This window comes from Culex pipiens, chromosome 2, assembly GCF_016801865.2.
Source record: "Culex pipiens pallens isolate TS chromosome 2, TS_CPP_V2, whole genome shotgun sequence".
Taxonomy (NCBI): domain Eukaryota; kingdom Metazoa; phylum Arthropoda; class Insecta; order Diptera; family Culicidae; genus Culex; species Culex pipiens.
The window spans coordinates 141110268-141121583 of record NC_068938.1 but is presented as its reverse complement, the minus strand read 5'-3'; the positions used below and the strand labels follow the sequence as shown (position 1 = coordinate 141121583).

At 36.8% G+C, this 11316-nt stretch overlaps 1 protein-coding gene across 1 annotated transcript; it reads left to right on the top strand.

Annotated features, from left to right (window-relative positions):
• The first annotated feature begins 758 nt into the window (after positions 1–758).
• LOC120415240 (uncharacterized) lies at positions 759–9886 on the top strand. Its single transcript, XM_052706998.1, has 3 exons — positions 759–2485; positions 7199–9229; positions 9289–9886. Exons 1-3 carry the CDS (start codon positions 938–940, stop codon positions 9811–9813), a joined length of 4104 nt encoding a protein of 1367 aa, XP_052562958.1. The 5' UTR covers positions 759–937; the 3' UTR covers positions 9814–9886.
• The last annotated feature ends 1430 nt before the right edge of the window (positions 9887–11316 follow it).

Here is an 11316-nt window from a genome sequence, read left to right as displayed (position 1 = left end):
TATATGCCAAAAACTTAAATATTTGATTTTTTCCATATAATTTTCAACGACTTATGCGAAGGAGTTTCCATAGTCAGATTGGCAGAGTCTGGCATAATTGGGGGACTTTAATTTACATCAATTTACTTTATAGGAAATGACTTTTCAAAGACAAATGATATCATGATTTTTGAGTAATGGCAACAGTCAACAAAGTGCAGGTCTATGTTATTGAGAAATCCTTGAGTTACTTCCTTAATAAAACAATATAATTAAACCACAGACCTTGTGATTAAGCCAAGTAAATTTGAAGTCATTCATCATAAACGAAACATTAGATTTTAGTCTGAACGCCTATCTTGAATATCCTGACCGCCATTAGATGTAGATACGAGACTTAAAAAAACATGTTAGTTTAGCTCAATTTAATTCAATTGTTATTTCATTATCCGAAAGGTGACAAACATTGTGCAAACATTAGCCACAACTATTCAGAGTTATTCCCATAAAGTTCAAACACATCGGCATGGAATGGCAAGAGTAACACAGTGCTACAGAAAAATGTCGATCTTTAGTTGGAGGATTTCCATTTTAGTTTTGTGAAGATAAATCAAACTAATTTGAACACCACCTCAGTAAAATCGATAATTTTCTGTCGTGCGGTGTAAGCAGTCCGCTGGTCACTACAGCCTGAGTTCGACAACTCAATCGTCGCGAAAGCTCCGGTGGTCTTCCCTGCCATAATTGCTGAAGAGAGCCTGTTCACCTTGAGTATACTTAAAAAAAATAGTAGTAGCGGCCGAAATCTGCGCAGAGGCCATCCAAGTTGGAGAGGTGTGTTCAGTCACTTCTTGTGGACTCGCGTTGGACGCATCTTCACGTGGTGGGGCAAACCTTTAGCTGATTGAATGTCTCCGCGAGACGGTCGTTAGTGCGCACGTTGCGATCGGGCGGTACGATGCGTTTTTCGGGGCTGTTGGCTTTGGCCGCCGCGGTTATTTCGGGTAGTTTGGCGCAGAGTGATCCCGCCGGGGAACGCCGCTGTGCCGTTGGGGGAGTCTGTGTTCCGTTCTACCTGTGCAAGAACGGGCTCGTCATCGAAGACGGGGATGGGTTGATCGATAAACGGTTTGCGGACAATGAATGTCCGGAGGACTTTTTGTGCTGCAGGGAGAGGGAATCCGAGTGTCGAGGACAGTGCGTTCCGTTCTACCAGTGTTCTAATGCGGGCGCGAAGGACCTGCTGAATTTGAGGAGCTTTGACGATAAGTGTCCGGGAGATCTGGTGTGCTGTAATGAACCGCCTGTTGAAGCAACTCCGTGCACTTGTGTGGCATTCTATCAGTGCTTGGATGATGTGGTGAACAGTGGAGGGAAAGATTTGATCGACTTGAGATTTTCCGAGGAAAAGTGTCCGGGAGATGAAGTTTGCTGTGTAAATCCAAGACCACAGGACAACACGATCGTCGTGGAAAGCAGTTGCAAGGGGAAGTGCGTCCCGTACGCTCTCTGTCCGAACAAAACCAGTACCTCTGGCCTTGACCTGCGAACTTTCGATGATTGCCCAAACGATCAAGTGTGTTGTGAATCATTGCCGGATACCAGCTTAGAAGTTCCTAAAATTTGCGATGGCAAGTGCGTGCCGTTTTATCAATGCCCAGGGGGAGTTCCGAATACCGGGGGACAACACTTGATCAATCTACGAAGTGATGAGAATACTTGTTTGGGAGATCAAATTTGCTGTTCTACGTCGAATTCTTCACCGAAACCGGTAATTTCAAAGCCAACAGTAACGGAGTCCAGCAGCTGTAATGGAACGTGCGTCCCCTTCTATCAGTGTCCCAAGGGTAAACCCAACACTGGAGGTCAAAACTTGTTGAACCTTCGAGGACTCGACGACTGTCCGAGCGATCTGGTGTGCTGCGAATCGTCAAGTGATATCCTTCCCAAATGTGAAGGTCAATGCGTTCCGTTCTATCAGTGTCCTGCTGGATCACCCAATACAAGTGGGAAAGATTTGCTAAATCTGAGACGTGACGAAGGAGCTTGTCCTGGAGACTTGGTGTGCTGCAAGGAATCTTCAAAAGTACCGGAGACCACTTGTAAAGGATCGTGTGTTCCTTTCTATCAATGTCCGAGTGGGAAGTCCAACACTGGAGGCCAAGATCTGTTGAATCTAAGAAGCATTGACGATTGTCCAAACGATATGGTTTGCTGTGAATTGAACAATGATACGATCAGCGAGGCTCCACCAACTTGTGAAGGACATTGCGTTCCATTCTACCAATGTCCTGCGGGATCTCCAAATACTGGTGGTCAAGATTTGCTAAATCCTAAAAGTGATCGCGGCACTTGTCCCGGAGATTTGGTTTGCTGTAAGAAGTCTGAAGAAGTAACAACCGCTCCAACCAGGGCCGTAGCCAGGATTTTTGTTCGGGGGGGGCTTGGGTGCAAAAATTCAAGGAGTATAAAAATCAGCAAATCATTTATACCATCACTTGGTTTGTGGTATAATTATTGAGATGAATTGTAAAATTGTAATGTATTGTATGCAAAAAAGTTTTCAAAGATTTTCATATTAAGTTTTCAATGTCTTCATTGAAGAAACTCCTTCGTCATTTTTTTTCTTTATTTAAACAGCTAGTTTGTATTAAAGGAGTAGAGAAGAAAGTGTTTTTTTTTTTTACATTTTCTTGAATTGTTTAATTGTTATCCAATTGCGTGATAAACGTCGCTAAATTTAAAATATACATAACTTGAATCAAATTTTTGAAAGCAAAACATTTTTTTTAAAGAAATATCGATTTATCTAACCATAAGTATAATGTTTTCTGTATTTTATACTGAGAGAAAAACCCACGAACAAACTGCTAAAGTTGAACTATCAAATTTTAAACCGTCTGGATTTACATTTTCAGCTGTGTGATAATTGTGATGGTTTATCTGACATTTTTCATTTTTTCTAGCACAACATAAAACTCATAACTGGAATATTTGTTTTTCTTAAAATGTTATAAACAAACTTAAACAATGTTTTATTTTAATTGTTCTAAGCTATTGAAGCCATTTCATATTTTGCGAAGCTCCTGGTGCTCTCAAAAATAAATAATTTTAATGAAATACAAACAAATATAATCGTTGAAATTTCAGCTTCTGAAGTGTCTCCATGGTAATTGGACGACCCTATAAGCCTATAATGGATATCTGTTAATAAATAGATTTGAAGAAAAAAAATCAGTGATTGAGTTTAATTTTAATGTGTTAAAAAATTTAGATAAAATGTATTAAATTAAATTTTAACGCCAAAATATTTACTGGAGTTGTTAATAATGCATATGTAACCATTTTTAAATGCATATGTAACCGTTAAAATTTTCCTCGATTGCATCAAACATTAAAACGATTCATGTTTAACTTTAATATTCCGACTAAACGCCATTTTGAAATTCATTACTCATTGTACTCTGAAAAATTGGTCCAGAATTTGAGCAAAAACAAAATTTTAAAACATGACAAAAAAATTTAATCCGATCTTAATTTCTAAAGAAAATTTTTTAATAAAATTTCAATCTATCGTTGCAGTGCTGCTTATCTTCGAAATTTAAAAAAAATTAAGTTAAAAATAAAATTTTCTGATCGAATAAAAGTTTAAATTTAAACCAAAGAGTATCAAAAAGACATTATTTAAGATATCCAGGGTTCAAAAAATTTAAATGTCTATGAATTCATAGAAATCATTCATTTTTTATCGATAAAAAAATAAATCCACAGTAAGCTTTAAAGTGCATATTTCGTTAAAACACAAAAATTAACATTATCCAATTTATTGAAAATAGTGTACAAACTGTTTAACAAGTATTTTCATGAAAATGATATAACAGCAACATCAAGCAAAACTTTGTATTGTTCTTATCGTGTAAAGACTCAGAACCATTGGAGATTGATCTATTAGTTCTTGAGACACATCTTCTTGAAATAAAATAAAGTGTACGATAAAAATTGTAAATGCGAACACGATTAACATTAAAAATCTTCAATTCACTTATTTCTTTATTTTTAAATAACTGTCAAAACTATATTCATTTTTAAAATAAGTTTTGATAACTAATATGATTTTACAAGATAAAGGGGAAAAATAATGTAAATTGGCTGTGGTGGTTCTAGAAAAGACTCTCTGAATATTTCTAAGCAAAACAAAAAACCACACAAATGAAATCCTTTTTTTTTGTATTTCTGGGATCTAATCATGTTGAATAATTTAGGATTGTAACCATTTATTAAAATCGATGTTTGTTCAAGCAATATCTTGTCTCTGGGAACAAAATCCTGCACATTTTATGGTTTAGAAATTTAATATTTACGAAACCTTGCTAAATCAAAAATAAAGAAAACTTTATGTAAGAATTCATAAATCGATCAGTTTTATCCTGTAAATCTAATCTTAGTCTGCACTAGAATTCAAACATACAAATATTCGAAGCATCAAAAAATTAAGATTATTAAAACATAATTTATTGAAATGATTGAAAATTATTTTTTGAATATCTTTATTTAAAATTGATAAAAAATGTTTTTTATAATTTAAGGATTTTTTTAAGTTGTAATTATTTTATAATTTTTTAAGTTTTTGATTTTTTTCATTTTTGGAATTTCTGATTTTTTTTTAATTATCATGTGAAATTATTATCTTAAATTTTTGATGTTTTAAAAGTAAAGAATACTTTATGTAAGAATTCTTAAATCAATTATTTTTCCTGTAAATCAAATCTTAGTCTGAATTTTGCTACAAGAACTATATCTTACATTCAAACAAAAATTTTAAAAAATGTCCTGTAGTACGGAGACTCTTAAAACCCCATACAAAAAAAAATCTCATGAAACGATCAAGAAAATGTTTACGAAAAGACTTCTCTTAAGCGGTACGCAGCAGAAAAGGAACAGAAACAAAAAGCGTCGTTTGGTATCTCTTCGGGTGCAATATGTGTTGATGAGATTTTGATTTGTTTATTTGAATGCGACTGAAAATAACATTTGAAAATAATGTTTTCGCTTAAATAATATTGAAGAATTGCCTCATGAAGTTGACTGTCAAAACGCTGAATCTTAAAATGCTGAAAAAAAGGGAAAAGCCTTTACAATAATCACTTAATTTTCTGGTAAAAATAAATAAATTTAGGAATACTAGAATTCAAACATAAAAATATTTAAAGCATCAAAAAATTAGGATTGAAAAAACATAATTTATTGGACTTTGAATAACATAATTTTAAAATGATATTTTTTTAGTTTAGGATTTTTTAAGTATTGATTATATTATTAATTTTTCAGTTTTAGATTTTTAAATTTTTGGAATTTCAAATTTTTTGATATTATTCTGTTGAATTGTTATCTTAAATTTGTTTTGTTTTTATTATTTTTATTTTTGATTTCTGGCATTTCTTTGTCTTACACTAAAAAATTTGAAATCAAAAATTATGAAAATTTAGAAATTTTAAAGTGTAAAATTTTTAAATCTTTAATTAGCCGTTGCGAATATTATTCTGAAGTTTATGTCACTAAACTCTGACGAAAGTCGAGAGGGTTTAAAATCAAAACTACAAGCTATGGTTTTATTATTTTAAAAGTGTTTCAAAACACACTTTAAATCAGTACAGTTGTTTTGCATAATTAGTTTTCAAAATATCTAGCTGATGGCGAAATGCTTTTTTCGCGACAAAAAACTTTCCGCGGTTCCGCGACATGTTACAAAAATTCTAAATATTTTTAAACGAAATTTAAATGAATCCGAGCTTAAATTTTTTAACGTTTTTTATATTTTTATCATTTTATTTCTTCCTTTAAAAATCGCAAGCTCATGCACAAAGTGAAAATTAGTTGATAATAAGGATTGACTTAGTTGATCTTCCGAATTCACTTAGTTGATCTTGGAAACTAAAAAATGTGACCAAAAGAAAGCATTTTGGACGAGTGGTTTCGGAAAAAAGGTTTACGAAAAAGTAATAAAAAAAATACACACAGATATTTCTCAAGCATTTTTCTCTAAGGTCTCAGATATGTAACTAACCATATTCTTAAAACCAAAACGATAAAATTAGAATTGTATTTCTGATAATAGTCGAAATTCACTCAAAAGTTTTTCATATTAAATGCTTTCATTTTTGAAAACAAAATCTAAATATTTTTGAGAAATTATGATAAATTTTAAAAAATGTAGAAAAAAAAACATTTGTTAACAGTTTAAAGGTTTTAATGCAAATAAAGAAGGGCTATTAATTTTACAGTCCAAATTCGACTAGCCGAAGCCTCGATTATCCAAAGTTCCTTCGAACTTCGGATAATCGAATCAGGAACAAATGAAATCGGCATGTTTTATTTGCTTGTTTTTAACATCAAATTCGGCATCTGCAACCACATTTTAGTTAAATTTGAACAAATCTGGTGTTTTTTTAAAAGTCCAATACACAAAATTTTCAGTTTTTGCTTATGTGTGTTTTTAATACCCCTGACTCAAGGCGGTTTCAAAAGCACCCAAAAAGCAAAAACTGGAAATTTGGTTTATTGGACCATTAAAAAAAACACCAGAAATATTTCTTAACCTCCATTTTGGCCGCCACATTGAATCCAAAAATTCTAAATTATTTTATGGCTCTTCAGGGGTCATACTTAAGCTCTACAATCAAAAATAAGACAACGAGATCTAAGGATTTTTGCTGTCCCTATTCAGACTGTAGTCCCGATTCGCCCCAGATGACGGTAATTATTTCTATGTAGCCCCTTAGAGCAGTCCGCTCGGAAATTGCTATTTTCGAAGGTTAATAACTTTTTAGCAAAAAACCCAAAAAATAAGGGAAAGTTTTTCCAAATTTAAAGAAGATATTAGTTCTGAAAATTGGTAAGAACTGGATAGTTATTGCGCCTTCCATTGGTCAAAAACTGAAACAGTTGACGATTTTGCCCAAACTTGGTGGTCAGTGGTCAGAAAAAGCTCAAATTTTGGAACTTAGGCTAGTGATGGGTAAATCTTTGATTTCAGGGGATAGCCCCAAGTAAGCCCAGATTTGGACCACCCTAAACATTGTAATGCTAAAACTACAAGATAAATGAGATGTTACTGAATGGAATGTTCAATGTTCAAATCTGCAGCTCAATTTTTAAATATTGGATCCATAATCTACAAAAACTGAGCCCGGCAATGGACAGGCAAATTACTTAGTTTGATCAATCAATTCTTGATTCTCTATCTTACAATTTTTTTCTGGGAAGAGAACACACAATCATTGATTTGAGATTTTTTAAGGTAGTACAATTTAAAAAAAAATGGAAAAATTTCGGGGGGGGCTGCAGCCCGGTAGCCCCCCCCCTGGCTACGGGCCTGGCTCCAACTCCAAACAGCTGCAGAGGTTCTTGTGTTCCATTCTATCAGTGTCCCCAAGGTCAGCAGAATACTGGAGGTAAAGGTCTGTTGAACCTGCGAAGCTCTGACGACTGTCCAAACGATCTTGTGTGCTGTGAAATTCCGTCTACTCAAGTATCAACTGAAGCTCCAACAATTTGCGAAGGGAAGTGCGTTCCATTTTATCAATGTCCCTCGGGAACTCCTAACAAAGATGGTCAGAACATCCTGAACTTGAGAGGCTACGACGATTCCTGTCCTGGAGATCAAGTTTGCTGCAAGGAGCCTGTTCAAACTCCGAAATCGAGTTGTAAAGGATCATGCGTACCGTTCTATCAATGTCCCTCAGGAAAGATCAACTCAGGGGGTAAAGACCTTCTGAACCTTCGAAGCTTCGACGATTGTCCAAACGATTTGGTCTGCTGTGAAGCTGCTACAACCGGAGTATCCACTGAGCCTCCAAGTGTTTGTGAAGGACAATGCGTTCCCTTCTACCAATGTCCGGCGGGATCCCCAAATACTGGTGGTAAGGATTTGCTAAATCTGAGAAGTGATCGCGGCACTTGTCCCGGAGATTTGGTTTGCTGTAAAAAGTCTGAAGAAGTAACAACCGCTCCAACTCCAAACAGCTGCAAAGGTTCTTGTGTACCATTCTATCAGTGTCCCCAAGGTCAGCAGAATACTGGAGGTAAAGGTCTGTTGAACCTGCGAAGCTTTGACGACTGTCCAAACGATCTTGTGTGCTGTGAAATTCCGTCTACTCAAGTATCAACTGAAGCTCCAACAATTTGCGAAGGGAAGTGCGTTCCATTTTATCAATGTCCCTCGGGAACTCCTAACAAAGATGGTCAGAACATCCTGAACTTGAGAGGCTACGACGATTCCTGTCCTGGAGATCAAGTTTGCTGCAAGGAGCCTGTTCAAACTCCGAAATCGAGTTGTAAAGGATCATGCGTACCGTTTTATCAGTGTCCCTCAGGGAAGATCAACTCAGGAGGTAAAGATCTGCTGAATCTACGAAGCTTAGACGATTGTCCAAATGATCTTGTGTGCTGTGAAACTTCTCCAACCGAAGTATCCACTGAACCCCCAAGTGTTTGTGATGGAAAGTGCGTTCCGTTTTATCAATGTCCATCAGGAACTCCTAACAAAGATGGTCAGAACATCCTGAACTTGAGAGGCTATGATGATTCCTGTCCTGCAGATCAGGTTTGCTGCAAGGAACCTGCTCAGTCTCCAAAATCGAGTTGTAAAGGATCTTGCGTACCGTTTTACCAATGTCCCTCAGGAAAGATCAACTCAGGAGGCAAAGATTTGCTGAATCTCCGAAGCTTTGACGACTGTCCCAACGATCTTGTTTGTTGTGAAACTGCTCCGGTTGAACGCAAGGTATGCCAAGGACAGTGCGTACCATCGTTCCAGTGTATGTCTTCGACCAGTGGAGCTGAGGACTTGCTAGACTTGAGAATATCCAACGACGCGTGCCCTAAAGATCGTGTGTGCTGCGAGAAGACCGAAATCATTCATATGAACCCCCAAAGAGCCATGTGGATGCAGTGGATCAACGACATCAACGGAATGCAGGTCATCGGGAGTCGACCCGTAAAGCATAGCGAGTGCTCTCTTCAAGTCGACCTCAACGGACAGTTTGCTGAACAGCGTGAAGTCCCTTGGTTGGTGACCGTTTGGAGTAAAGTGCAATACTTGGGACAAACTCGGGACGATTACCACTGCGTGGGCACGGTTATACGCTCCGACGTGGTCCTAGTTCCAGCGGATTGTGTAGCCAGCCTTCCGGCGTCACAGCTGTACGTCAGATCTGGAAATTACAACTTGAAGGCGACTGACGGTGTAACAGTAAGTGAACTGCCTTACTTTTAATGTTTCAATCATTTAAATGATTTTTTGTTTCTCAGGAGCTAAAAGTCAAGATCATCAACATTCATCCAGACTACGACTTCACAACCGGCCAAGCCAATATCGCGCTTCTCTCGCTTCAATCTACGGTCGCAGCTCCTTCAACGGCATGTCTGGCAAATCACAATCAACGTACAAATGAGCAAAACTGCCTGCTCGTTGGTTGGACCAGCTTGGATCTTATTGGCAGTGATGCAGCGTTGCCTCGAAAGCATCGCTTGAACTTGAAACCAGCATCAAGCTGTAGATCTGATTCGTTATGCATCGCTGGAAATACCCAACCTAGCCAAAATTGTGTCAGCTTCCACGGTTCACCGTTGGTGTGTCCGGATGTAACTGGACAGCAGTGGAGGGTTGTCGGCTTAGTCACCAGATCTAGTGCGAGATGTGATTCGAACGCAGTACCTGAAACCTTGATCAAGGTTAGCTCGCTACAGCCCTGGATCAGCGAACAACTTTCGCCAAGTTTCGTCAACAAACCGGCTACCCCTGAACCTTCAAGACAATATCTTCCAGGGGTTTAAATGTATAGTTAAATTTCGTAGAAGTGTAGCCATAAGATGTTCATATAAATAGACAAACAATAACCAAAACATAGGTCAATGTCACCGAAATTCAGCGTCAGCATCATTAAAATTCAACCACCAATGATGACATAAAACCAACTCCATTCAAGCAGAAAAACGCTGCAACAGCTAACCAAATTCGATTTGATGATTATTCAAGAAACGCCTTTGCGCCAAAAATGGCCATCCGATCGTGTAGTGCCAGGTCACAGCTTCTCGGGTGACACTTTCTATAGACACGTCGCAGTGTGGTAGGTATCGCAATCAGCAAATGGTTACAGAGCGCAAGAGATCGTTGGGGTTGACCTTTGAGTAGTTCTGTGGTGGGTCATCAATGACCACATACTTGTTTGATTGGTGGAGCCATGGTGTGATACTAATGGCACGCAGTAAAAGGAACGATTAGCTAAGTCTGTTTTCGGAAAACTGTTGATTTTTAAATAACATTGCCATGGGAAGTTTAAGCTTGGACGGAAAAAGAATACGTGGAATCTTTTTTGAATACATCGTCAGCTGTGTGCTATCTTGTGACATAGACCATTTTGGTCGAAAATGAGTTAATGATGACGTTTTGCTATACTTAACAAACACTACAAGATGCTTTAACCCGATTTTGGAAACTCGCTTCCGTTTCCCGGATATTGCAATACACACTTGTGACATAGACCAATTTATCATCAAAATGATCGTGCACACTTGTGACACGTCATACATGTTGTTGGAAAATGTGGAAAATTTGTCTTGTTTTTCACAAATTTATGTTTATACACACTTTCTAAAAGTAATGCAATCTTTTGTTTTTGAAAATATACTGATTAAGTCAGTTAAACTATTGATTTGAGCTTATTTTAGTTTGTATAGGAATTCTGTGCACACTTGTGACACGTAGTACAATTTTACTTTCGAAACACACTTGTGACACGTGCTTTTCAGATTTTTGATTACATAATTTACTGTATCTTTTAACTGATGTAACCAAATCAGTTGAAACATGGAGCGTTTGTTAAGCCATAGTATACGAACCGATTGCTTCAAAAGGTTTGGCTCTACCATTCATAGTTTTGAAAATATTTACCATCAAACTTTAAAAATCGATTTTCTCGAATAGTACTAAATGGTCGTTGTCACAAGATAGCACACAGCTGACGACATGTAAGGCCCTTAAAAAAGATTTGCATCCTGATAAACAGGTGAGAAACAGCAAAACTGTTTTTTTTAAATTGTATTTTAAATATTAAATTGTACACGGTTCGTATTATAGAATCAACTTCAGATAAAATATTCATGAATGTTGAAAAAATAAACTTACGGATTGATTGTACGATTGTCCAAGGTTCATACAAAAAAAATATTTTTGTATGAAATTGTCCACGAGTGGGGGTGGGGGTCTGAGATTTCAAAAAAGTGTCCACGGGGTTTACGGATGGTCCCTTGTGCACAAAACAGTTTTTTATTTGGTTT

Bases quoted from the DNA above. Each gene is read 5' to 3' on its own strand.
- LOC120415240 (XM_052706998.1), top strand. From the start codon at position 938: ATGCGTTTTTCGGGGCTGTTGGCTTTGGCCGCCGCGGTTATTTCGGGT. The intron at 2,486-7,198 runs TGGTATAATTAT...ACTTAGTTTGAT, and splicing joins TTATACCATCACTTGGTTTG to CAATCAATTCTTGATTCTCT. The intron at 9,230-9,288 runs GTAAGTGAACTG...TTTGTTTCTCAG, and splicing joins AGGCGACTGACGGTGTAACA to GAGCTAAAAGTCAAGATCAT.